This window comes from Saccopteryx bilineata, chromosome 4, assembly GCF_036850765.1.
Source record: "Saccopteryx bilineata isolate mSacBil1 chromosome 4, mSacBil1_pri_phased_curated, whole genome shotgun sequence".
Taxonomy (NCBI): Eukaryota; Metazoa; Chordata; class Mammalia; order Chiroptera; family Emballonuridae; genus Saccopteryx; species Saccopteryx bilineata.
In genome coordinates this window covers 164,767,050-164,793,117 of record NC_089493.1, presented here as the reverse complement: position 1 = coordinate 164,793,117, position 26,068 = coordinate 164,767,050, and the positions used below count along the sequence as shown (strand labels likewise).

The window sequence follows — 26,068 nt, the reverse complement described above, 5'->3', positions numbered from 1 at the left end:
TGGTGTCTCCTGGGGGAAGGAAGAAAATTGAAGGGTAGAGGTGTCAGTTCCCCATTGGTCTGGGTCAGGTGTTCAGGGAGGTCCTCACTATTGCGCACACACATCCTAACCACAGCCCATGCTCACTGAGCCGTTTCCACGAAACATGAGGCTGTCACTGCCACTGCTGCTGCTGCTACTGGGGGTCTGGGCTATCCCAGAGGGCCTTGGGGACCGGGCTCCACTCACAGCCACTGCCCCACAGCTGGATGATGAGGAGAAGTACTCAGCTCATATGCCTGCTCACCTTCGCTGTGATGCCTGCAGGGCAGTGGCCTACCAGGTGAGTCCCTCCCCCCAGTAGTTCCCCTGCCCAGGCCACCTCAAGCCAGACCCCTCCACCTACCTCAGATTCCACCACTGGCCTTTGATCCCCCAACCCTAGCCATCCAGCTAGACTTAGCCTTCCATGATATTGCCATCTTCACCTCACCTGAACCTTCATGCCTCAGTTTACTCATCTGTCTGCCCAACAGAGACCAGGTAATCGAGAACACCCCACAGTATCTTGAGACCCCAGGGGAGTCACCAGCTTATCATCTCAGACTCCTCCCTCTCCAGACCCATCCTCAGGTCTGGACTCCTTCCTAAAATCTGGCTGAGGAGCATTGGTGTACGTGTGCATGTATGCTGAGTGCATAGGTATGTGAGTGTGTCTGAGTTCACACACAAACCTGTCAAGCATGCCTGAGGACTTCTGTGGTAAGCAAGGGTGGGGACCCATGAGTACACGTGTCATTGAAGACTGGGCTGTGTTTTTTTTTTTTCTTTCGTTGTTCTTGTGTCTAAAATAGCACATGCTGAGGGCAGGTGTGCCCTGGGGGAGGGGCCCCGGTGCCCAGGCCTCACTTTCCACCTCAGCATTTCCCATCCACCCACCCCATTCCAGGAAAGTGGATCTTGCAGTTTCGGGATCTGGAGGAGGACCCTGAGTCCTGCCTCACAGGTGCTTCCTGATCAAAAGGCTCCCTTGCCACCTCATTCTCCTGTCCCAGGTTCCTGTCCTCACCTGCCCCACACTGGGCAGTCCCTAAGCCCTGACTCTCAGCCCCTCCTTGTTCTAGATGTGGCAGCATTTGGCAAAGGCAGAGGCCAAGCTTCACAACCCCCAGGGGCATCAGGAGCTGAGCGAGTCTGTATACACAGACATCCTGGACCGGAGCTGCTCCCAGACTTGGCAGGAGTGAGTTGAAAATCCAGTCCCTACCTTCCTCCTCCAGGGGCAGGGCTTAGTGGGTGGAGGTCCTCACTCTTCCACTCGTAACACACACACACACACTTCACTAGGACTCTGTCCAAGGTAGGGGGCTGGTTGGGACCAAGTCTGAGCTCAAGAGCTAGGAGCAGGTGGCCAAGGGACAAGGTCATAGGCCAGGAGTTTCCCTCCCTCTGGCCCTTACTTTTCCAGCAGGGAGGATCAGAATCTGGGCACTTAACTCAGCAAAGGCCCAGTGTGCTCAGCTTCATGTGGAGACAGGTCCCCCACTGGCTAGGCTCTCCCTAATGCTGTGTCACTCTACTCTCCTCTGTCTCCAGCTATGGGGTCCGAGAAGTGAACAAGGTGAAACATCTCACGGGCCCAGGACTTAGCGATGGGCCACAGCCAAGTGTCAGTGTGATGATCACGGGGGGCCCCTGGCCTACCAGGTAGGATGGGGAGGTGGGGTGAGATGGAACCCTTGAAATCTTAGTCTGCCCACTATAGGCCGGCTGAGTCTGAGGCTGCTGTTGGGCTCCCATAGGCTCTCCACCACGTGTTTGCATTACTTGGGGGAGTTTGGAGAAGACCAGATCTATGAAGCACACCAACAAGGCCAGGGAGCTCTGAAGGCATTGCTGTGTGAAGGCCCCTGGGGGGCCTGCTCAGAGAAGGCTCCAGTCACAAGGGCAGAGCTCTAGTCCAACTCCTCCTTCCCCGTGGCCATCAGCCCCTGAAGACAGCGGAGATTCGGGATCTGCCCTGCTCTTTTCTGCAGGCTGCTTGAGGACAGGGAGGCCTTGCCTGCTGGGCTGCCACTCTCCCTCCTCCTCCAGCTTTGGGGCCCTGGACCCTGGGTGGGGGGCCAAGACCTTCCCCTATGGACTCAAATAAAACCCAGTGACCTTGATTCCGTCTCTCTGCAAAATGTGCTTGGGGGTGCTGGGAGGACAGATATTGGTGTTACTGCTGATTTCACTACTAGAGGGGGCCAAATACACATTCCAACACCTCCCAGAGGGAAGGGAGATCTGTCATGGTTGGAAAAGTCAGTGAGCAGTCAAAGGCATATGGATCCAGTTATGTAAACGGTGAGACCCCAGATCCATCATGAGAAAGAAGAAAAACCATGGAAAACTCCATAAGCAGGCCACCTTATAAACACTCTACTGCGCCCATGAGGTGCTATCACTGCCCCTTCCGGAATAGTCGTCTCACAGGGCATCTGCTCACCTTCTAGACTCTGCCTTTGACCCCAGCTGGCATGGTTGTGCCCTAGGTGCCTGCCTGGGACAGGGTGGGGCAGAGTTTCTGGAACAGGCTACATTCAGCATTTCGGCTCTAAGTCCTGCTCTTCCCAGAAATTCTTTTGTCCTGGGGCTCTTTCCCTAGCAAATGGAGGAAAGGGCTCCACCTGGGGCCTATGTGGGTCTGGAAACCTGGGGTCAGGGGATGTTACAACTTGCGGTTTCCTTTGTGAATGTCTCACTGATCTTCCAAAAACCTGGAAGGTGGACAGAACAGGCACTCTAATCCCCAGATGCAGAAACCAAGGCTTAAACCACGAGAGTCCCAGGGTGAGTAGTGGTAGGCCTGGATGGGGATTCAGATTTGGGAGTGGGGAAAGGTCATTGTTGGAGGAATACAGGTATCCCAAGCATGCCCTGACCTTTCCAGCTTTCCTGGACTACACTGCAGCCCACCACCCTACGGTCTATCACCTGATCCTGTGGCACCTCATCCTTGACCCCCCTCCCCAAGAGAGAACCCCTAAGCACCAGGAGGGGAGCCAGAGCCCAAGGATCCCTGAGCCATATCAGGTGTGAAGTTGGGAGCCTGTGATGTGGCCCTGTATTTTTGTGGAGTTTGCATCTGGGTCTGGGGGTTGTGAATCCTTTGTGTGACTATATCCGGAACCCTTGCTATATCAAGGCCTTGTCCCTGTGGCTGAATTGAGTGTCTAGGACTAGAAGAGATCAGGGCTCTGTCTCCACACCCCCCAGGGAGTGGGAGTACTGGGGAAGAGAGAGTAGGAAGGAAAGTGCTGAGGAGCAGCTCTGTAGCTTGGAACTGGTCAGACGACTTTGGGAACCTAGCAGCAGAACACAGAAGGGAGAGGAGAGGGAAGGTAGCTGGAGGAACAGGCTGGAGGCTGGACAGGCTGACAGATTCAGGCTATAGCATGAAGCTCCTTCCCAGCTGGAGAGCGGTACTGCCCCTGGGCCCTCAGGGCCAGGCCTGGACTTGGGCACAGCAACCCAGAAGTAGGTGGCCCCTGGGGGGCTGGGTTGGGACAGCACTGTGGAGAGCAGATCTCAGGCCTAGACCCCACCAGCTGAGGAGCCTCAGCCCCTTGGACCCTACCACTCCCTCTCAGCCAGCTCCAAGCCCCATGGCCAGGCTGGGCTGGACCTACCAGGAGGAAAGGATAGGCTGGGACTTGGGCTGGCTTCGGGGGCTGGGTGACATGCAGCCACACAGGGCCTGGTACTTGAAAAGGCCCCAGACAAAAAAAAAGAAAAGAAAAGAAAAGAAAAGAAAAGAAAAAATAAAGGCCCAGACTATGTTTAATGCTCTGCTGTTGCTATCTTAAAATTAGTAATAGTTTTGGACCAGGGTACTGCATTTTCATTTTGCACCAGGTCCTGGCCTGGAGGGGAGGGAACTCCTGACCTGACATGGGGAGTGGTAAGGCCAGGCCAGCGTGGCATCTCCTTCTCCAAGGGTTCATCTGTTGTGTGCCTCAGGGACCCCGAGGGGTGAGTGGCGGTGGTGGGGAGGGTAATACCTTATCACATTTAATGTATGATTTATAGCATAAGCGCAGGAGTTCAGGCCAACATGAATTTTAGGAATGGTTTTCTAAAATCTTGCTACCCGTATGGCTTTGGTCAGATCACATCTCCTAACCTGTTTCCTCAGCTGTAAAAGAGGTTAATACTGGCCTGAACAGGTGGTGGCATAGTGGATAGAGTGTCGGACTGGGACCTGGAGGACCCAGGTTCAAAACCCCAAGGTTGCCACTTGAGCACGGACTCATCTGGCTTGAGTGCTGATCCACGGTTGCTGGCTCGATCCCATGGTCTCTGGCTTGAAGCCCAAGGTCACTGGCTTAAGCAAGGGGTCACTCACTCTACTGTAGCCCCCCAGTAAAGGCACATAGAGAATGCAATCAATGAACAATTAAGGAGACTAAAGGAGCTGCAACAAAGAATTGATGCTTCTCATCTCTCTCCATTCCTGCCTGTCTGTCCCTATCTGTCCCTCTCTCTGTCTCTCTCTCTGTCTCTGTCACAAAAAAAAGAAAAAGAGGTTAATACTGCCCAGCGCCAGGGGTTAATTAAACACAATAATACATGGATGTTCCCTGGCACACAGTTATTCTTCAATAATACGAGTGTTTATGATGATGATAATGATTAACTTGTTATTAATATATTCAGATGGTAACGTAGTAAGTGCCCGTGTCTATTCCTTTCCCTGTCACTTCACCCAGAGCTTGGTAAACTGCTGAGACTGTCCACACCTCATCCCCAATATGGCTATCTCTTGAAAAACAAGAACAGGCCCCGAGTCCAGGCTCAGCTCAGGCAGGGAATGTGGCAGAGGCTTGGGCAGCCTTTCCCATTCCACTATGACCAGGGTTAATACATTACCTCCACCCAGGTCCTGCTTTCGCAATCTTGATTGGAGCTGAGGATCTGGTTACAGATTTACTTTGAACAATGCCTGATGTGTGGAGTAAAGTCCTTCTTGGCCTTTCTATAGCCATCCCCTCTTCTCCTCAGGAACTACTCACACCTGTGTCCCAAAGATGAGGGCCCAGGAAGAACCCGAGGGCCAGACACAGGTGCTGGGGGATGGGTGGGAGCTGGGTGGGGGCAGGGTTTTGGTGGGGGCTGGAGGAACTGCATGGGCTTTCTCCCTGGGGGTTGGGGGGCAGAGACAATGGTTCTGATAGACTTGATCAAGAGTGACTGTACCAGACTGAATGTAGTAACTGGAGGATAGGGTGGGGGTGGCAGAAGGGGGTGAAAGAGACTTCAGCTTGGGGACTGGCTGATTCCCAGCTTGAGGCCAGAAGAAGCACAACCTACCCCCCTACAATGACATCTCAAGGACCTCCGAAGAGCAAAAGTGGGACCAGATTGGGCCCTAAAGGACCTGTCCACAGTCTCCAGCCCTCTTGGTTTCCTTTCCTGGTGTCCCCCCAGGCCTTCTGACTTAGAGGCCCATTCCTTTGGCTGGATGCCCAAGTCTGGAGGGCTCTAGGAGCCAGCACAGTGGACTTACCTGCACAAGGCAATGTGAGGTGGGAGCCAGGTATCGTCAGGCCAGAGGACAGCTGGGTGGATGAACCATGAGGGAGGTGAGGATGCTGGGTTTGGACCCCTTTCTGAGGAGCTGACAGACCACTCAGGCACCTGATTGATTCTGGAGCAGAATTGACTTTGCCAGTGTCCACCTCTCCACCCTGACTTACTGCTCTCTGCTGCCCCCAGCATGAGGACCTGGGCTTAGCAGGGACCTCCACGAGGAACCCCCCAGTATCCAGGTCCACAGAGCCCAAGTTCGACATGTTGTACAAGATTGAGGACGTGCCTGCCTGGTATCTGTGCATCCTGCTGGGCTTTCAGGTGGGCTTCTCCCCACGGGCCTCCCCACTGCACACTCCCCAGAATCCCAGCCCCCTCCCTGGCCAACAAAGTTATCTTTGTAACAGGAAGAGAAAACCAAAGTCAGCAACAGTGACTGTCACCAAGCAGGAGTAGGGAAGAGGCTCATGAGGCCCAAGAGAGGATTAACCTCCTGGGAGCAAGTATCACCTGCCAGGCAGTGTCAGTGACAGGGCAGAGGGCCCATTCCACCACAGACGCAGGAATAATTTGGGAGCAGATTAGTAATCCCCAAAGAGGTGAGCAGTAACCCTGTGGGAATTCCCTGTGGAAATGTCAATCCTGGGTGGGTATGCTGCCTAGGGCAGCATGGATTCAGGCCCACAGAGGCAGGCATTAGGACAGTTAGGGAGCCCTGTTTCCCTGTGAACTACGTGGACCTCATGCTCCCCCCCCACCCCCTAGCATTACCTGACATGCTTCAGCGGCACCATTGCTGTGCCCTTCCTCCTGGCTGAGGCGCTGTGTGTGGGCCGTGACCAGCACATGGTCAGCCAGCTCATTGGCACCATCTTCACCTGCGTGGGCATCACCACCCTCATCCAGACCACCCTGGGCATCCGGTGAGCTGCCCCCCCCCCACACACACACAGACACATACACACACATACACACATAAACATCAGGATCAGGGAATCTCTCTCAGAGGACTCATGGGACAAGAAAAGCAGCTATCTGCCCCCATCTGCTGCTGCTTCTCCCAAGCCAGCCTTAGAGCCAGGCAGCTGGGGCCCTACCCTGACACCTGGGACTTCTCAAGGACTAATCTGTGGGTTTAAGGGAATGTGCCTTAGCTGGGCAAGGATCAATCCTGGTGCCTGCTCACCAAGCTGATTTAGCCCCACTCATGAAGCCCTCATTAAGCCCTCTTGGTATAAAGAGGACCACCCACTTCCCTGCTTCCAGGGCTTGTGCAGAACTCGTCTGTCTTTCTGGGGTCCCCAATCTCCTTGTGCACTACCCTAGGGCCAGGGGGCCAGAGCATGGTTGTTTGTGTGCTGAGCAGAGCTAGGATACAAGAACTAAGCCGTCCATTCCTGAGCATGTGGCCCCTCACAGTGCAGAAACTGGTGTTGAGAAGGAAAGGGGACAGGTTTTAGGCCAGGAGCTCCAAGTCCTGCAGAGGGCCTCAATGACTTCCCTGTGCTCTGCCCCTGCCCTTGTCCCCTGTGTGATTCCTTCTGTCCCTCTCTCTCTATCTGTGCCCTTCTCCCTTGGTCTCCCCAGTCTGTGTGCCCCACCCTCCACCCCGCCTCACCCTGCTGCTCTGTGCTTCCCCTTCCAGGCTGCCGCTGTTCCAGGCCAGCGCCTTTGCATTTCTGATTCCAGCCAAAGCCATCCTGGCTCTGGAGAGATGGAAATGCCCCCCAGAAGGTGGGCACACCTCTGGGGTCTGTGCTGGAGCGGGGGGACCAGAAGCCTGGAGGTCTGGGTGACTGTCTCAAGTCCAGACACCAGGATGCATTCATGGCAGCATCTTCTCTCCCTATATCTCTGTTCCGTTCATGTGTGTGTGTCCCTGTCTCTGCCCTCAGAGGAGATCTACAGTAACTGGAGTCTGCCCCTGAACACCTCTCATATCTGGCACCCACGGATACGAGAGGTGGGTTCCCGTGGAGTAGAAGAAACCTGGACCTGAGGAGGGGGATAGATGGGAGTGAGGGCCATGCTGAATTGGGAGATGCAAGGAAGTAGTTCAGAGGCTGTTTTTTTGTTTTGTTTTTTAATGTAGAGGTCATGGCTTTTACATAATGACTTATAGCTAATCTTTGCTCTTCCAGGTCCAGGGTGCAATCATAGTGTCCAGTATAGTGGAAGTGGTGATCGGGCTGATGGGGCTGCCTGGGGCCCTGCTCAGCTACATTGGGCCTCTCACGGTCACCCCCACTGTCTCCCTTATTGGCCTCTCTGTCTTCCAAGCCGCTGGTGACCGAGCTGGCTCCCACTGGGGCATCTCAGCTTGGTGAGCGGGCACCAGGACCAATCCTTGCCTAGCCCAGTCCTTCACCCCCACATTCCCTTCCCCATTAGTCTTGTCTCCTGCCCCTAGCCCAGCCTACCAGCCAAGCCATCTCTTCCTTGTGCCTCTGCCCCCAGCTCCATTCTCCTGATCGTCCTCTTCTCCCAGTACCTGCGAAACCTCACCTTCCTGCTGCCTGTCTACCGATGGGGCAAGGGTCTCACTCTTTTCCGCGTCCAAATCTTCAAGATGTTTCCTGTGAGGATCTGAAAGGCAGCTGGGGCTGGTATCAGGGCAGGGGCTGGACTTGTGTCCAGGGCCAAGGTGGGAGACAAGGGCCAGAATAGCAGGGGAACTAAAGCCAGAACAGAGATAAGGTCCCAGCCAGGAGCTGGAATCTAGGGCTGGGGCAAAGGCTGGGGTTGGGGCTAGGGTTCTGGCTGAGGAAGAAACTGGTTAGCTGGGAACAAGATCCCTAGGGACCTCAGTGTGCCATTCACCCCTCCCAGATTGTTCTGGCCATCATGATCGTGTGGCTGCTCTGCTACATCCTGACCCTGATGGACGTGCTGCCCACAGATCCTACAGCCTATGGCTTCCAAGCACGAACAGACGCCCGAGGGGACATCATGGCTATTGCACCCTGGATCCGAATCCCCTACCCCTGTGAGCAACTCTGCCTCCAACTCAGACCACCTGTAAGGCCCCTGCCAATACCAATCCAGCTGATGATAAAACTAGCATTAGCTGCACATGTATTATGTGCCAGGAAGAGTGCTGTTTAACTCATACAGAGCCTTACTCCTAGAGCCTTGCGACTCTGAGTGATCCCAAATAAGTTCCCACAACCGTTCAGCTCCCACTCCAGCTTGAAATCCTTTTACTCATACCCTCCAAAACTGCCTATTCTACCTTCTAATCCACCAGGGGCACTGCATCCATCCTCTTGTCTCCCCTCAACCCAGGTCAGTGGGGCCTGCCCACAGTGACTGCAGCTGCTGTCCTGGGAATGTTGAGTGCTACAATGGCGGGTATCATCGAATCCATCGGAGATTATTATGCTTGTGCCCGCCTGGCTGGTGCACCACCTCCTCCAGTACATGCAATCAACAGGTGTGTCCTTCTGCCCTTCCCAACATCAGCTCTCTTCTGAGGCCACTCAGGAAACAAATGCAGGGACAGGGTGGTGTCCCAAAGGTGTGGACTTGGGCAAGTCACTAATACTTTCCAGACCTCATTCTCCTTACTTTTGACATGGGGATGAATATTCTCTCTCACTCTGAGTGTTGTGAGCAGTTGAGGAGATAATTAAGTCAGAGGGAAACTACAGTCATTGACAACCTTCCCTGTGCCTAGCCTTTTATGTACGTTCTTTTATGCAATCCACCAATGACTGTAAGACAGGTACCTTTGTTATACTCATTTTACAGATGAGGAAATTGAAATCCAGAATCGCTTAAGGGAGTAAGTGCCAGGGCACGGTGACTAGCGCTCAGACCTGGGCTTCTGGCTCCCAGCCTTACCTTTGGATACTCACAAAAGGCGAGCATCCGAGTCAAGGTAATGGGGCAGAGCCTAGATCAAATCCCCCCAAGTTCCCTTTCCTTACAGGGGCATCTTCACCGAAGGCATTTGCTGCATTATCGCTGGGCTGTTGGGCACGGGCAACGGGTCCACTTCGTCCAGCCCCAACATTGGCGTCCTGGGGATTACCAAGGTGCCACGCAAAATCAGAGCAGCACGGAAGCCCCTACCCCCATTTCATTTGCCGCAGGCCCCGCCCCAAATCGGTTAGCCCCACCCCGTCTTTGAGAGGTCCTTTACTACATCAAAGTCCTGCCTGGCCATGTGAGCCTCGCTCTTATCACAGGCCCCGCCCATACCCACATCACCCCGGAACCCACCCCGCGCGGCCTCACCCCTTGGGTATAGCCCCTCCCCCTGGCTCCCTGGCAGGTGGGCAGCCGGCGTGTGGTGCAGTACGGTGCGGTAATCATGCTGGTCCTGGGCACCATTGGCAAGTTCACGGCCCTCTTCGCTTCGCTCCCAGACCCCATCCTGGGGGGCATGTTTTGCACCCTCTTCGGTGAGTGCTGCGCGCAAATCCCGGGTGGCAGCGCGGTCGCAGAGTGGTAGAGCCTTCCCGGCCCGCGCGGCGCCTCCAGCGGCTCTCCTGCGCCCTCAGGTATGATTACTGCTGTGGGGCTGTCCAACCTGCAGTTCGTGGACATGAACTCTTCTCGCAACCTCTTCGTACTCGGATTTTCCATGTTCTTCGGGCTTACACTGCCAAATTACCTGGAGTCCAATCCCGGCGCCATCAACACAGGTGCCTCCACCTGTCTGAATGTCACTGCGGGTGGGGGAGGTGTGGTGCACCCGACTCTGAGTACAGCCCCCTTCCCAAAGGCTCCACACAGCTAGAGCAACAAATCCTGCTCAACTGTGGATGTTAATCAGCAGCTGAGAAGCCAGTTAATTAGCAATTAGACACTTTCTGTGGACAGGCATTGAGCTTTACATTTGCTCATTTAATTGTCACAACAGCTCCAAGAGATAGATACTATCATCATCTCCATGTCACAGATGAGGACAGTGAGGCTTAAATGATTTGTCCCAAGACAACAAGTAGCAACTAGCAAAACTGGGATTTGAATTCAAGGGTGGGAGAAGCAGAGGTGCAGATAGGCTTTAAAGTCAGGGTTTGCCTGACCTGTGGTGGCGCAGTGGGTAAAACGTTGACCTGGAACGCTGAAGTTGCCGGTTCGAAACCCTGCACTTGTCTGGTCAAGGCACATATGGGAGTTGATGCTTCCTGCTCCTCCTCCCCTTTCTCTCTCTCTCCTCTCTCTCTCACTCTCCTCTCTAAAAATGAATAAATAAAAAGAAAAATATGTTTTAAAAAAATGTCAGGGTTTGTTCCAGCTCCACACCTGCTAAAGGGAGTCAGCAGGCTGTACAGAAGAGAGAAAGTCCCTGAGGTCTGCTCTCCAGATGGGGCCATCACACCCATTAGCCCTTGGCCTGTTCCACAGGTATTCCTGAAGTGGACCAGATTCTGACTGTGCTGCTGACCACGGAGATGTTCGTGGGTGGATGCCTTGCTTTCATACTGGATAACACGGTACCAGGTATGGGTCATCTCTGGGAGGGAAACAGAACTAGGCTGGGCTCATTTGCACTCAAACACATGGCCCCTGAACCAGAGCTGTGGTCAAGTCCAGTGTGATGTAGGCCCTGTAGGCAGGGAGAAGCAGGAACAGAGAGGCTAGTGGAGTGCCCACTGGCGGGAGGGAGAGACCACTGGCCAGAGGCACAGACATGCATCATAGGTCTGAAAGAGGGTAGGGCAAGAAGAGTCATTCTGGAGCCCTTGTGAATCTTTTCCTTTCCATTTCTTGATAGCCACTGGGGTGAGGGGCGCCTTTGGGTGCTTTTGCTTTATTAGGACAGATAAAAGCATCAGTTTGTTAGCCAAAACACTCAAAATATGCCAGCAGCCTGTAATGGTGGCTACTAGGAAGAGCCCTAACTATTCTCTTTGCTATTAGGACTTTTTTCAGGGATTGTGGAGGATACTTCCTGGGGGTTTCTGAGAACCCTCATGGACCACATTTATGTGCCCAGTAAATACATAAAAACTAAATGTAATCAGGTGCCCTAACTAGTAACAGGCACTGTTAACATTTACCAAATTATCTTCTATGGGTCAGTCATGGAGCTAAGTGTCTTACCCTCAAAACTATCCTGTGAGGCAGAGCCTATCAACACTGTTTTATATGAGGAAACAGAGGTTAATTGACTCACCCAAGGTCACTTTTGCACATTTATAACTTTGTAAATCTGAGACTTTAACGAAGTCCATCTATGGCCTGTGTTCTAGCCATTGCACTACACAGTGCAACCCTCTTCTGGAGGGTTTCAGGGGAACTGGAAGATCAAGGAAAGCTCCGTGGAAACAGGAGTTAAAGACTGCGTTAGTCCAGGGAGATTAGGGATGGGAGTAACAGAATGGTCTTCTGTCTCCCATCACTTGACCCCACATGCTTCCCTTTTTCTGAAGCTACAAATCAGAGGCTGGCTGTGTGCAGCTGGTGGAGTGTAGGCAGGGAAGGGCCAGGGCTCCCCAGCACTTTTAGGAATTTTAGAAAGCATCAGATATGAGGGAGCACTCTTGGTAGCAGCTAGCCCTTGGATGGATGGGTTTACCTGATCAGGATACCTCTCCCATTTAGAGGAAGCTGGGCTGGGGACTGGAGCAACCCATTCTGTGAACCTGAATAGAAGTTGGCAGCCTCAATGCCTAGGGAATCTGGGGAGATGGGGGGCTTCAGGTGGACAGTTATAAACTGAGGGGCTTCTCTGTGATTTGGGTAGCTGGATTAAACTAACCTAGATGTTAACAGTCTTAGACTGCCTCGTGGAGCTCCTCACATCCCTATCCTTCAATCCAACTGCCCATCAGCAACCATCCTTGCCAGGAGATCATATGCCATGACACATAATCTTCAACAATCCTTCAATATACACTATGAGGAATCTGAAGCTAAGAGTGGTGAAATCACTTGCCTAAGGCCATACAACCTGCATCCCAACCCAGGTCTAGCTAGCTCAGAACTCAAGCCCATACCGTGGAACCACACAGCTCTCTCTTGTAGGATGTGAACACTTCGCTGATATTTGCTTTCTCTTTACCCATCCACAACCCAACCTTAGAGGGGCAGTCAACTGAGTTCACCAAATGCTAGAGGATTTTACCAGCTTGGATCTGGGTTAGACACTAAAGGGAATATGCGGGGGGGGGGGGGGGGGTGTTTAAGTCCATTTTGAGGAGCTCCTAGCACAAGACAAGAAATAAAATTGAGTTTAAAGCAATTTAGAACTATAAGGTAAATAAGCCTGGGACTGAGTCATCAAGAGGATTCCTGGATGGGGCCTAGAATGGACAGGACTTGGAGAAGCAGACAGAGAACACTGCAGGTAAAGACATAAAAGGTAGGTGAGAAACCCTGGGCCAGTTGTCATGTGTCCTGGCAGTGGTGAGGGGGGTGACCAGACAACATCATCTTGTGCCACAACTAGTCCTGCCCAGGTAGCTCAGTTGGTTGTAGCATCATCCTGATACACCAAGATTGCAGGTTCAATCCCCAGTCAGGGCACATACAAGAATTAATCGATGATGGCATTAAGTAAATGGAACAACAAATTGATGTTTCTCTCTCTTGCCTCTTTCCTCTAACATCATTAGATAAAAAAACTTACGCCCTTGCTGGATAGATAACTCAGTTGGTTAGAACTTTGTCCTGAAGCTCAGATTCCAGGTTTTAACCTTGGCCAGGCCACATACAGGAACAGATGGATGTTCCTGTATCTCTCTCTATTCCTCTATCCCTCTCTCTTTAAAATCAGTAAATAAAAAAAAAAAATTAAAATCATTACATAAAAAACTTAAAAGGATTGCATTCTAAAACCCTCTTGGTAGCTGTGCTCTTGGTGTGCCAAGATACGAGTGGATGCTACATAGACTGCAGGGGGTCAGAGACTGCACTTCTCCTGGCACAACCTTACTTCAGATCTGTGACATCTATTTTTTTTTTTTTTCAGAGAGAGAGAGAGAGAGTCAGAGAGAGGGATAGATAGGGACAGACAGACAGGAACGGAGAGAGATGAGAAGCATCAATCATTAGTTTTTCATTGCGACACCTTAGTTGTTCATTGATTGCTTTCTCATATGTGCCTTGACCGTGGGGCTACAGCAGACCGAGTAACCCCTTGCTCAAGCCAGCGGACCTTGGGCTCAAGCTGGTGATCTTTGCTCAAACCAGATGAGCCCGTGCTCAATCTGGCGACCTCGGGGTCTCCAACCTGGGTCCTCCGCATCCCAGTAGGACGCTCTATCCACTGCACCACTGCTTGGTCAGGCTATTTTTATTTATTTATTTATTTTTTGGTAGTGAGCAAGAACAAGAGAGAGAAACAGAGAGAAAGGGAAAGTGATGAGAAGCATTAACTCAGAGTTGCGAGACTTTAGTTGTTCATTGATTGCTTCTCATATGTGCCTTCACAGGGGCAAGGGGGCTCAAGTGAAGTCCCTTGCTCAAGCCAGTAACCATGGTATCATTTTGTTCTTTTTTTTTTAAAGATTTTATTTATTCATTTTTAGAGAGGGGGAGGGGAGAGCGAGGCTAGAAGGGGATAGGAGCAGAAAGCATCAACTCCCAAATGTGTCTTGACCGAGCAAACCCAGGGTTTTGAACCGGCGACCTCAGCGTTCCAGATTGACACTTTATTTACTGCACCACCACAGGCCAGACCCATGGGATCATTTTGATGATCCCACACTCAAGCCAGTGACCCTGTGCTCAAGTTGGTGAGTCTGTGCTTGACAGATGGACCTGCACTCAAGCCAGTGACCTCAGGATTTTGAACCTGGGAACTCAGTGTACCAGGTTGATGCTCTATCCACTGTGCCACCACTGGTGAGGCAATTCATTTATTTTTTAAGTTAGGAGGGGAGATAGTAAGATAGACTCCCGCATGCGCTCTGACCAGGATCCACCCAGTAACCCCAGCAGGATCCACCCAGCAACCCCAGTCTGGGGCTGATGCTCGAACCATTCATGCCACTGGCTGTGGGAGGGGAAGAGGGAGAGAAGGGAGAGAGGGTGAGTGAGAAAAACAGATGGTCACTTCTCTTGTGTGCCCTGACAGGGGAATCGAACCCTGGATGTCCATATGCCAGGCTGACACTCTATTTACTGAGCCAGCCAGCCAGGACCAGCAATTTTTTTTTTTAATAATAAAAAAAATCTATATCTATAGATAAATTTTTTTTAGAGAGAGGAAGAGAATCATCAAATTTTCATCCCACTTATTTATGTATTAATTGGTTGATTCTAATATGTACCCTGGCCAGGGATCTAACCTGCAACCTTGGCATATCAGGACACTGTTCTAACCAACTGAGCTACCCAGCCAGGGATCGAACCCCACAACCTTGATGCACTGGGACGGTGCTCTAACCAACTGAGCTATCTGGCTAGAGAGAGTCTAAGAGTCTAACTTTTTGGTTCCCACCAGCCCAGCACACACTAGCCTTTCTGCCAGTTTCTTCCTCATAAAATTTTGTACAACAGTGCATTTATACTTCCTTCAGGTGTATTTTGAAGAAATGAAATAATGAAATTATAGCACTTAGCATAGAGCCTGGCACACTGCAGATACACAATAAACACTAATTATAACCAGTATCCTTAGGGTTTCCTAGAACTCTGGCCAAGTTAGAAGCTGGAAAATCATGGATTCAACCTGTTTTAGAACCAGAGACAATAGCCCTGGCCCCATAGCTCAGTTGGTTAGAGCATTGTCCTGTTACACTAAGGTTTCAGGTCCAATCCCTGGTCAATGATTACACAACTAAGTAGAAACACAAATCAGTGTTTCTCCCTCAAATCAATAAATTAATAAACAAAACAAAACATCCAGAAGATACTTGAGAATCAGGACACTCAATTCCAGAAGCCTGCTTTAGGACTAGATGGGAAGGGGATGTAGGTGACAGTGGCTGGCCCTAGTAAGTGACCCCACTGTCCTTTCCCAGGGAGCCCCAAGGAACGAGGTCTGATACAGTGGAAAGCTGGGGCCCATGCCAACAGTGAGATGTCTACTACTCTCAAGAGCTATGACTTCCCCATTGGGATGAACATGGTAAAAAGGATTGCCTTTCTGAAATACATTCCTATCTGCCCAGTCTTCAAAGGATTTTCTTCAAGGTCAAAAGACCAGCTTCCAATTCCAGAAGATACTACAGAAAATAGAGAAACTGGGCCTGTGTGCACCAAGGTCTGAAAAATTACTTCCAAAAAAGGTAAGATGTTAATCTTTGGATTTTTAATTTTATTTTAATTTTTTAAAGAGACAAAGAGTCAGAGAGAGGGATAGACAGGGACAGACAGATAGGAATGGAGAGATGAGAAGCATCAATCATTAGTTTTTTGTTCCGCATTGCAACACCTTAGTTGTTCATTGATTGCTTTCTCATATGTGCCTTGACCGCAGGCCTTCAGTAGACCGAGTAACCCCTTGCTTGAGCATGTGACCCTGGGTCCAAGCTGGTGAGCTTTTTGCTCAAACCGGATGAGCCCACACTCAAGCTACCGAGTTCGGGGTCTCGAACCTGGGTCCTCGGCATCCCAGTCCAACGCTCTAACCACTGCGCCGCCTGGTCAGGCAATCTTTGGCTTTTGAGGGAGGGTTGGAAAGTCATACTTATGCTTTAACCAAAGAAAAAACAAACTACTCAGTTTCTTCTTTTTGTGACCTATTTGAGTATCAAGAGGAAGGTAAACTGGGCAAGATATCAATATATGGATTTTGAGTTGAATTCCTTAGCTATTTTATAGTAAGAGTGGAACTTTCCACCTGGTATGGGCCCCTGAGGGGTTACAAGTATGCTGAAATACTGATCTCTTCAGTCTTCTGGGTATCTGGGTAGAAGCTGGGTTACTAGAGGTCACGTGACACACACTCTAGCCATTGGCAGCCAGCCTCATCTCTGCACCCCAGTATGCTAAAAAAAGGACATTCTATGACATAGAAATAAAGGTCCTAGCTAAGTAGCTCAGTTGGTTAGAACACTGTCTTTATATGCCAAGGTTGTGGGTTTGATCCCCAGTCAGCGCACATACAAGAATCAATGAATGAATGCACAAATAGGTAGAACAACAAATTCTTTCTCTCCTTATCTTTTTCTAAAATCGGTAAATCAATAAAACTTTAAAAAGTGGGACATGGAAAAGGTTGATAAATATTGACAGCACAGAAACTGGAAATACCCTCTCATAAGCCTTGTTTCAATAATGATCATAAAATAAAAAGTGACTTTTAAGTTACCCTAAATCTATACCATTTAGGCCCTGGGGTGATCATCTGTTCCAAGGACTTCAAAATAAAATAGTGATGTTCTGAAATGTTTCATCTCTACCTATAATACAGATGCCTGCTAAATTAAACATCAGAGTAGTTTTTATATGCATGTTCCCTAAGCAAAGTTACAACAAAATGAGAGCTTAGCCTAAATGACTTAACAGTAATAACAATCACTTAAATAAAACTTTCTATGTGCCAGTGACTGTCTTAAGTGCTTGATGTATATTAATTAATCATAGAATCCTGAGATAAGTACTGTAATTACTACCATTTTTTAAAGAGGTGGAAACTAAGTCACAGAAAAGTGACTTGCTCCCAATCACTGGCTTCACAAGACTTGCTAGTCTTTGTTCTCAATCATTAGGTTACAAAGCCTAGGTTTATAATCTCCAAGTATACTGCAGTATAGTAATTTGGCAGTATGTGGAAATATGTCTGAGCTGAGAAAGGATCTGTAAGCCTCATATATATATATTTTTAAAAATTTTTTATTTTCAGAGAGAGGAGAGAGAAAGGGGGGAGGAGTGGGAAGCATCAACTTGTAGTAGTTGCTTCTAGTATGTGCCTTGATGGGCAAGCCTGGGGTTTCAAACCGGCAATCTCAGCGTTCCAGGTTGACGCTTTAGCCACTGTGCCACCACAGGTCAGGCTCATGTATTTTTTCTTAAAAAAAAAAAAATTTTTTTTAAGAGAGAGAAGTGGGAGGAGAGAGGGAGAGGAACTTCAATTTATTGTTTCACTTATTTAGGCATTCTTTGGTTGATTCTTTACTGAACCCACAACCTTGGTGTATTGGGATGATGCTCTAACCAACTGAGCGATCTGGCCAGGGCAGGCAGCCTCGTGTATTCGGCAGCCTGCAGTGCCACTTGTGGTACTGACCTCTTAGAGAACAGAGAGGACTGGTTGTATCATGGCTCCAAAGAGAACAAGAACCAAGCATGATCACCTCTGCTCCTGAGTTTCTTTAAAAATCTATTTATTAGTTTGTTACAGTAGCTATTAAAAACCACTGGGGCACAGGTGCTCACACTCAATGAAACCCCTCCCCCCCAAGAATGTGAACCAGAACTGATTACATGGCTTTTTTTTTTTTTTTTTTTTACAGAGACAGAGTCAGAGAGAGGGATAGATAGGGACAGACAGACAGGAACAGAGAGAGATGAGAAGCAACGATCATCAGTTTTTCATTGCGACACCTTAGTTGTTCATTGATTGCTTTCTCATATGTGCCTTGACCGTGGGCCTTCAGCAGACTGAGTAACCCCTTGCTCAAGCCAGTGATTTTGGGTCCAAGCTGGTGAGCTTTACTCAACCCAGATGAGCCCGCACTCAAGCTGGCGACCTCAGGGTCTTGAACTTGGGTCCTCCACATCTCAGTCCGATGCTCTATCCACTGCGTCACTTGCCTGGTCAGGCTACATGACCTTCTTAATCTTGATCCCATCAAGCTCAAGAAAAGCACAGAGGACATTATTAAAAACTGAGTAGGGCCATGAGGTAAAATTATATGTATGAAACCGGGAAATTGCTAGTTGGTTGACAGCCTATCCCAAATTAAAATTAGCTGCTAACATATTATAAATAAGCTTGTGGGGGCAAGGTATAGATTAATCAAAATAGAAAACCAGTCCAATTAGACCAGCAATGGCTTGTGAAGGGAAGAAGCCAATGAAAGTTATAACAGAGTAAGATTACCACTATATTGGTCAGCCAGTTTTTTTAAAAATCATTTTTGGCTTTTAAGATTTTATTCATTTTAGAGAGAAGGGAGAGAGCAAGAGAGAGAGAGAGAGAAGGGGGTAGAAATAGGAGGCATCAACTCCCATAGGTGCCTGACCAGGCAAGCACAGGGTTTTGAAACAGTGACCTCAATGTAGGTCAATGCTTTATCCACTGTGCCACCATAGGTCAGACAAGCCAAAGTTTCTTTCTATTTATTTTTTAATTTATTGATTTTATAGAGAGAGAGAGAGGAAGAGAGAAAAAGAGAGAGAAAGAGAGAGAGGGCAGAGGGGGGAGGAGCAGGAAGCATCAACTCCCAATGTGCCTTGACCACGCAAGCCCAGCCAAAGTTTCTCAACACGGATATCCTACAACTGCCCTAACACTGTAGCCTGAGGAGATCAACACGGGTTATGGAAAGGGCTGTGGGGTTTATTTTACTGTTGTATTTTAGACAAATAGTTATATAACAACATACTTGACACAATGGAATTTAATAGTTTGTTCTCAGCAAATTTTGCCAGTAGGGGTGTCCTGAGGGGCTAAGCCCACACTAAAGTGAGTATTACCGCTGGAAATTCTATATCTGGCACCCAAAAAACACAACCATCAGTTTAGTTCTACTATTATTTATTTTTTTAAATATTTTTGAAAAAATATAATTTTTTTACAATATTTTCAACTTAAACACTATTCACACTGAACACATACGGCAGCTTAATCTACCCAAATATGAAGTTTAAGAAGCCAAAACTGTTCTAGCTTTGTTAAAAGAAAAGTTGTGCTGCAGACTATTGTAGGGATGATTAACAAAGCAAGGAAAAGCACCATTCAAATCACATGTTATAATTTCTTTGTTCAATTGGATTATGGGTTGGTCAAATGTTAAGACTTCACAAAGGCATAGCTATGATGAGAACTGCAGATGGTACAATTCTCAAATCACATACTTCCTCAGATGTATTTCTTACATGATAACATACCTCAAAGCCAAAACTAGTTCTTTATCTGATCACTACCTTGTAACCTCCATAACCAAAGACATATGTACCTACAATGAATTATTTCTAATCACCTAACAAGCCTTCCTCAGATTTTTAGATGGGGACAAATGTGAATTTAAGTCTGAACTAAGAAATCTGCTTAACCACTAGAACTTAATTTTTAAAAAGTTCAGACATTATCAAATATTAACCCTAAGAGACAAGTTTAGCCTCAAAAAAGACAATTCGCTAGATTTAAAGGTCATTTAATTTGGTGCTTTGTCACAACTTGACTGGTGCTTCTTTCCCTGCTGTGTTCACATCAAGCCATGGGGCCAATTCTATTTCTCAGTAAATGTTTGACAGCTTTTTACTTAATAACAGTCTCAGCACTTTTATTAAGCATGCAAGACTAACAAAACTTTGGCAATGCATAAGTGTAACACAGTGACAAGAGAGAGCTTTTACAATTAAGTCTTCTAATACTGCCTTCACAGTGTGGAAATTGTGCTACATCCACCAAAAGAGGGCCCCGTCTACTCAGTATTTTAGTACTTCACCCCAGGAACAAACTCCTTTGCATTTGGATTCAGATTGCTCTTGACCTGGAAAATAAGTACATAAAAAAGCAAGTTCATTAAAAGATAGCTTCAGATATGCAGAAGCATTCAACCCAGATCCACATGCAAAAACATCCTTCAAAAAATACAAGACAAAAGCATTAACTTCAGATTGAGAAATTCAACCCCCCCCCCCCCGAAAAATCAATGGCTAGGAAGGCAGGAATCAGATGTAAGCTATATGTATTATATCAAATTTTATTAACTTTCTAAAGAGAAAGTAGGAACTGAAATTAAATTTGCTTAAGTGTAGCCTGACTAATTGTGGCACAGTAGATAAAGCATTGATCTGAGACGCTGAAGTCCCAGGTTTGAAACTCTTTAAGGTCGCTGGCTTGAGTACAGGCTTGCCAGCTTGAGCATAGGATCGCTCAAATTTGAGTATGAGATAATCCCATGGTCACTGCTTGGGCCCAATGGTTGCTCACTGGCTCAGCTAGAGCTCACCCCCCCACCCCAGAACGCAATCAATTTAACAACTGAAGTGACATAACTACCAGTTGATGCTTCTTATCTCTCTCCCTTCCTGTGTGTTACCCATTACCTCCCCACTGCTAAAACAAAACAAATTGCTAAAGTGTAACCTGAAACCCACTAACTTCACATAAACTAAAAAAGTGTCACAGACCAAGAAATTCTGTTCCTTTAACTATAATGTTTGACTTTGTTTAAACACTTTTATACTATGCAAAAATATTAAACAAGGCCCTGGCCGGTTGGCTCAGCGGTAGAGCGTCGGCCTGGCGTGCGGGGGACCCGGGTTCGATTCCCGGCCAGGGCACATAGGAGAAGCGCCCATTTGCTTCTCCACCCCCCCCTCCTTCCTCTCTGTCTCTCTCTCCCCTCCCGCAGCAGCCGAGGCTCCGTTGGAGCAAAGATAGCCTGGGCGCTGGGGATGGCTCCTTGGCCTCTGCCCCAGGCGCTAGAGTGGCTCTGGTCGTGGCAGAGCATCGCCCCCTGGTGGGCAGAGCTTTGCCCCTGGTGGGCGAGCCAGGTGGATCCCGGTCGGGTGCATGCAGGAGTCTGTCTGACTGTCTCTCCCCGTTTCCAGCTTCAGAGAAAAAAAAAAATTAAACAAGTGTTGAAATGATTAAAATGATTTGAGAACTGTTTATAGATTAAATTTATGATCTTCACTGAAAATGTGAAGCTGTCTTTCTACATTGCTGTATTCTGTTTCCCACAGGAAGCATGTATATGATAGGAAAAGAAAACTACATGGGGAGTCAGAAGACCTAAGTTGGAACCCCAGCTCTTCCCCTAACTAACTTCCTATGTAAGCCTGGCAAAGTCACTCTCTCTGGGACTCCATTTTTACAACAGAAGAATGGTCCAAAGTCTCTAAGAGGCTTAGAGACTTGTACCACTATCATTTTATATTTCTAAATCTTTCAGCATATAGGGAATAGCTGGAAATTTTCTTCCATCACATCTTGGAATGAAAGTTGAAAAACATGAAAAGAAAACAGGACAGATTCTAGGGCCTGAAATGTAGGCATGCTGGAAGGCTTTTAGACTGATTCTGAGCCTGTTATGTCGCTTACTTCAAGACCAAAACACATTAAACAACATACTGGAGCAATAATTTAATCTTAGTTTCATAATTTATATACAACCACTTCCTTGCACAGGACATATTCTTCCTTCCCTCAAGAGAAAGATATAAAAGTGTGAAATTTAAATAAAAAGCAGTGTTCTTGAATGTGCAATCTTTTGGCAGCTACAAAAGAATGAGAAGGAATTAAGTAATCTCAAATAGATTGAGTTGAACAAATCAGTGTCTAGACAATATATTTCTACTGGTTTCAGATTAAAGTTATACATTATACCCAGCAAAGGGCTTTCCTCATTAAAGCAACCAGAATTATTTGTGGAGTGTCTAGGTAGTCTAACAGACTATTCAGATCACACATCTGCTCAACTGGGTCATTTACTGCAACAAAGGCTATACAATTTAAATTTCAGTGCTCTTGATACAGTCCTCTAAAAGAGTGGTTTCCAAATGCCTGATAGGGTAGGTCAGCAGTATCTGAAAGTGCTTTTTAAAAATAAACATGCCTAGACTATTGATTCTGCAGTTCTGGGCTGCAGCTGAAGAACTTTGCTGTGTTGTGCTATTTTTTTATTTTTATTTTTCTGAAGTGAGAAATGGGGAGGCAGAGAGACAGCCACACCAGGATCCACCCGGCAAGCCCACTAGGGGGCGATGCTCTGACCATCTGGGGTGTTGCTCCACTGCAACCAGAGCCATTCTAGCACCTGAGGCAGAGGCCATGGAGCCATCCTCAGTGCCCAGCCCAACTTTGCTCCAACGGAGCCTTGGCTGTGGGAGGGGAAGAGAGAGATAGAAAGAAAGGAGAGGAGGAAGGGTGGAGAAGCAATTGGGTGCTTCTCCTGTGTGCTGTGGCTGGGAATCGAACCCAGGACATCCACCTGCCAGGCCAACACTCTACCATTGAACCAATCGGCCAGGGCCAGAAACTTTGTTTTTAAAGCTTCATGTAATTATAATGCAGAGCCAGGTTAGGAAATCACTGCACAAAACAGAAGACAATTGCAAGAAATACCACGGATAAGGCGCACATAAAAAAACAAAACAAAATTGTGGTCTAAAAACTAGGTGCATCTTATACAGTGGTTGTAGTTTTTTTTACTTGCATTTCCCAGTTTTTTTGTGCTTGTTTTGCATTCATTGTTGAAGACAGTGATTTGTCATCAGACACAGATGAGGACAAGCTAATGGATGGGAGTTTTCACAGTGATGAGGAGTTGTATGAATTTTATGATGAATAAAACTTGAGTTCAATAACTTTATGTAAAACATTTTCCCCCAAATTTTGGGCCCCAAAATTAAGGCGCCTCTTATGCATGGGAGCGTCATATACATGGGGAAATATGGTACTTCAGAGTTTAGGGGTAAATTTCAGAGTCTTCTACAGTCTCTGAGACTTCTACAAAGAGAACAGAGACATAACATAGACAGAAAGATTAACATTCTGACCTTAAATTATTTTATCTTAATTTTAGTAAAGGTCTCATTGGGTTTTACTCTAGTACTAATGTCTAATTATGACAATTCCTAAAAAATACTTTTTTACTACAAATATACCATCAACAATGAGACACTGAGGATATTAAAAATGCAAATAAGTGCCCTTTCTGCCAAGAGCTTATACCGACGTCCTGATTAAATCACAGTTCCAAAAGGAGTTAGGGTTAACTCAATTAAAATCCTGCATTTCCTAAATTCAGGGGGGGAAATCCTTCAAATTTTACTTTTCAGATAAAAATTTGCAAATTTCACCAAATGTTTAAGACAAAATTAAAGAACAAAACCTCTCCACCAAGCTACTTTTGTATAGGCAGGGCACATGGACATACTGTGTACTTCTTTTGGAATGTTTTAAAACATTTATGTATCCTAGGGTAACAGTTATCAAAACTAAAACAGTAATAAGAAGTCTGCTAGTAGTCTCAGACTAACTCCAGAGTGTTGCCAGAAGTCACTTCATGTCATAAGTGAGACTGGGTAGCCTCTGCTTACATAGTAAAAGGCAGTATAATTTCAGAAGGGGAAGAGATGCAGAACTCTTCTAAAACAGATGGTTGCTGGCTTTTCTGCTTATGGGAAAGATGAGCTAGGTTTTAAAAAGGTGAAAAATAACTTTTTACCACAAGATCTTCCAGAGAAGAGCCATCACTGATAACAAGGTCATTAAACTGGTCCTGGATTTGGTCCATCGTCTGTGGGAGATCTCGAGCTGGAATAAACCACTCATGTTCTTCTTCCTCTTCCAGCATTTCTTGGAAACAGCGTTCAATAAATTCTTCTTCCCATAACTCCTCTTCTATCTGGATTTATAATAAATAAAGGATAATTTTTAGCATACTTGGTAAGATATCACTAGGAACAGCTGAAAATATCTGAACTTAAATAGAGCACAATGTCATACTTCCTCATGTGCTAAGGAAAAAAATACACTATTTACCATAACACCTGGGAAGATTTGTTTAGAGTTTTGCTATGTTGTTACTTGTGTTAGCACAGCTGTTCTCAACCGATGGCTTTAGGCGACCCCTGTGTTTTGGTCGTTCAACCCCCGCCGAGGTTGCGACCCACAGGTTGAGAACTGCTGTTAGCAGAATATACTTTTTTTCCATTGAGGGTGGAGAGAAAGAAATAGCAAATAAAGGAGTGCTCTCATTGAGGAATGCATGTTAAAATTACCTATGCTACTTTAAAACTCTATACACCCTAAACCAGTGGTCCCCAACCCCCAGACCGGTATTGGTCTGTGGGCCATTTGGTACCGGTCCGCAGAGAAAGAATAAATAACTTAACATTATTTCTGTTTTATTTATATTTAAGTCTGAACGATGTTTTATTTTAAAAAAATGACCAGACTCCCTCTGTTACATCCGTCTAAGACTCACTCTTGACGCTTGTCTCGGTCACGTGATACATTTATCCGGCCCACCCTAAAGGCTGGTCCGTGAAAATATTTTCTGATATTAAACTGGTCCGTGGCCCAAAAAAGGTTGGGGACCACTGATCTAAACCTACCCAAAATGAATAAAAACAATCTTAACAGGTAGGGTCAGGGCATAGATAAATAAACAAACCCCCAACTGATTCTAACTGAAATAAGGACTACACATTGTTTTACTTTTGAATATCCATCACTGGATATGGCAAAATCAAGCTGGCTACGTATTACCAAAGCCGTATCAGGAAGGAGATAACGAGATGGGAACAAATGCCAGAAATATGGGGGGGGAAAGACAGTATTTATTAATGTAGGAGAGTTCTCTAGAGAACAGTGGTGTCAGATTTTTCAAGCTGATTAGATTGAATACCTCATGTGAAAAACATTAATTCTACATCCTAGCACCTGTGCCCATCTGCTCCTGAATCCTACCTACTCTCTTGACTTTCACTGCAATTGAGCAATATAACTGGTGTAAAGGCAGTGGTTTCCAAACCTAATTGCTCATTGGAACCATCTGGGAGTTTTTAAAAAACAAACTCCCAGGCTACACCCTAGTCCACCTGAATCAGAATCTCTAGGGTGGAGCCCTGAAAAATAGCTCACTAATCATAGTAATCAGCATCCAAATAAAATAGGAGTGGAGGTACATAAATCCATATAGTTTACATATAAGCGATCAGATACAAAATACATTTAAGAAACAAGTACAACTAAATTATTTGAGGGCTGTCATGGGGTACAAAGAAGAACATGTCTGTACACAAAACTAACTTGTCTGTTGAATTCCTCTTCATTTTCCATCCACATGTACTCTGCAAATGGATTGTCATCTTCATGAGAATGACCGTTAATAATCACATCTTCATTGATGATGCTTGGGCTAGTACTGCTGCGACTTGGATCTTTCATGGCTGGTGTTAGTTGTCGTTTTTAACCTTAGAAGAACAATGCAGCTAATTTAGTCATTTTGTGTGTGTGTGTGTGTGACAGAAACAGAGAGAGGGACAGATAGGGACAGACAGGAAGGGAGATGAGAAGTGTCAGTTCTTCATTGTGGCACCATAGTTGTTCATTGATTGCTTTCTCATATATGCCTTGACAGGGGGGCTACAGCAGAGCATGTGACCCCTTGCTCAAGCCAGCGACCTTGGGCTCAAGCTAGCAATCATGGGGTCATGTCAATCCCACGCTCAAGCCAGTGATCCCGCACTCAAAATGGCAACCTCAGGGATTCCAACCTGGGTCCTCTGCATCCCAGTCCTCCACTCTATCCACTGGGCCATCGCCTGGTCAGGAAGTCATTTTTTTTTCTTTAGTGAACATTTATTATCACCAGTCATCATGGTTAGGTGTTATATGTACATAATATAGATATATATAGTTTAATTTGTTTATTGATTTTATAGAGAAAGGAAGGGAGAGAGACAGAAACGATCTGTTTCTGTGTGT

General features: G+C 47.1%; 3 protein-coding genes and 1 non-coding gene across 11 annotated transcripts in view; 3 read left to right on the top strand and 1 right to left on the bottom strand.

Annotated features, from left to right (window-relative positions):
• Positions 1-95: 95 nt before the first annotated feature.
• MZB1 (marginal zone B and B1 cell specific protein) lies at positions 96-2,140 on the top strand. 2 transcript variants are annotated; one of them, XM_066272658.1, is made up of 5 exons: positions 96-322; positions 929-985; positions 1,104-1,222; positions 1,576-1,686; positions 1,782-2,140. In XM_066272658.1, exons 1-5 carry the CDS (start codon positions 119-121, stop codon positions 1,936-1,938), a joined length of 648 nt encoding a protein of 215 aa, XP_066128755.1. In that variant the 5' UTR covers positions 96-118; the 3' UTR covers positions 1,939-2,140. The 2 variants fall into 2 exon arrangements, with proteins under 2 accessions (XP_066128755.1, XP_066128756.1); XM_066272659.1 differs by lacking the exon at positions 929-985 and having other exon boundaries at positions 103-322.
• A 622-nt stretch (positions 2,141-2,762) lies between these two features.
• On the top strand, positions 2,763-22,228 carry SLC23A1 (solute carrier family 23 member 1). Of its 6 annotated transcripts, none has more exons than XM_066272653.1 (16): positions 2,763-2,814; positions 5,026-5,087; positions 5,740-5,874; positions 6,319-6,476; positions 7,199-7,287; positions 7,449-7,516; positions 7,695-7,876; positions 8,011-8,131; positions 8,383-8,539; positions 8,839-8,986; positions 9,485-9,590; positions 9,830-9,959; positions 10,059-10,202; positions 10,909-11,004; positions 15,474-15,740; positions 21,316-22,228. In XM_066272653.1, exons 1-15 carry the CDS (start codon positions 2,778-2,780, stop codon positions 15,719-15,721), a joined length of 1,881 nt encoding a protein of 626 aa, XP_066128750.1. In that variant the 5' UTR covers positions 2,763-2,777; the 3' UTR covers positions 15,722-15,740; positions 21,316-22,228. The 6 variants fall into 6 exon arrangements, with proteins under 6 accessions (XP_066128750.1, XP_066128748.1, XP_066128753.1 ...); XM_066272651.1 differs by lacking the exon at positions 2,763-2,814 and adding an exon at positions 3,375-3,501; XM_066272656.1 differs by lacking the exon at positions 2,763-2,814 and adding an exon at positions 5,452-5,549 and having other exon boundaries at positions 4,948-5,087.
• Positions 13,331-13,459, top strand: LOC136337121 (small nucleolar RNA SNORA14). The gene has a single exon (XR_010731822.1). It is a non-coding gene; the product is annotated as a small nucleolar RNA SNORA14 (small nucleolar RNA).
• The window catches only part of PAIP2 (poly(A) binding protein interacting protein 2), a 33,456-nt gene continuing 26,527 nt past the window's right edge, over positions 19,140-26,068 (bottom strand). For both annotated transcript variants that reach the window (XM_066272661.1, XM_066272663.1), the window contains 3 exons: positions 25,391-25,554; positions 23,802-23,981; positions 19,140-20,114 (listed from right to left, as the gene is read on the bottom strand). In XM_066272661.1, the coding sequence (XP_066128758.1) occupies positions 20,058-20,114; positions 23,802-23,981; positions 25,391-25,528 (375 nt within the window). In that variant the 5' untranslated portion in view covers positions 25,529-25,554 and the 3' untranslated portion in view covers positions 19,140-20,057. The remainder of the gene's footprint in view (positions 20,115-23,801; positions 23,982-25,390; positions 25,555-26,068) is intronic.

What these genes read in the sequence shown, in the direction of transcription:
- SLC23A1 (XM_066272651.1), top strand. Translation starts at nt 3,420, where the DNA reads ATGAAGCTCCTTCCCAGCTGGAGAGCGGTACTGCCCCTGGGCCCTCAG. An exon ending in GCATCCTGCTGGGCTTTCAG is followed by an intron (nt 5,875 to 6,318) that starts GTGGGCTTCTCC and finishes CCCACCCCCTAG; the next exon opens with CATTACCTGACATGCTTCAG. An exon ending in GCGTCCTGGGGATTACCAAG is followed by an intron (nt 9,591 to 9,829) that starts GTGCCACGCAAA and finishes GCTCCCTGGCAG; the next exon opens with GTGGGCAGCCGGCGTGTGGT.
- MZB1 (XM_066272658.1), top strand. Translation starts at nt 119, where the DNA reads ATGCTCACTGAGCCGTTTCCACGAAACATGAGGCTGTCACTGCCACTG. An exon ending in GCAGGGCAGTGGCCTACCAG is followed by an intron (nt 323 to 928) that starts GTGAGTCCCTCC and finishes ACCCCATTCCAG; the next exon opens with GAAAGTGGATCTTGCAGTTT. An exon ending in TGCTCCCAGACTTGGCAGGA is followed by an intron (nt 1,223 to 1,575) that starts GTGAGTTGAAAA and finishes CTCTGTCTCCAG; the next exon opens with CTATGGGGTCCGAGAAGTGA.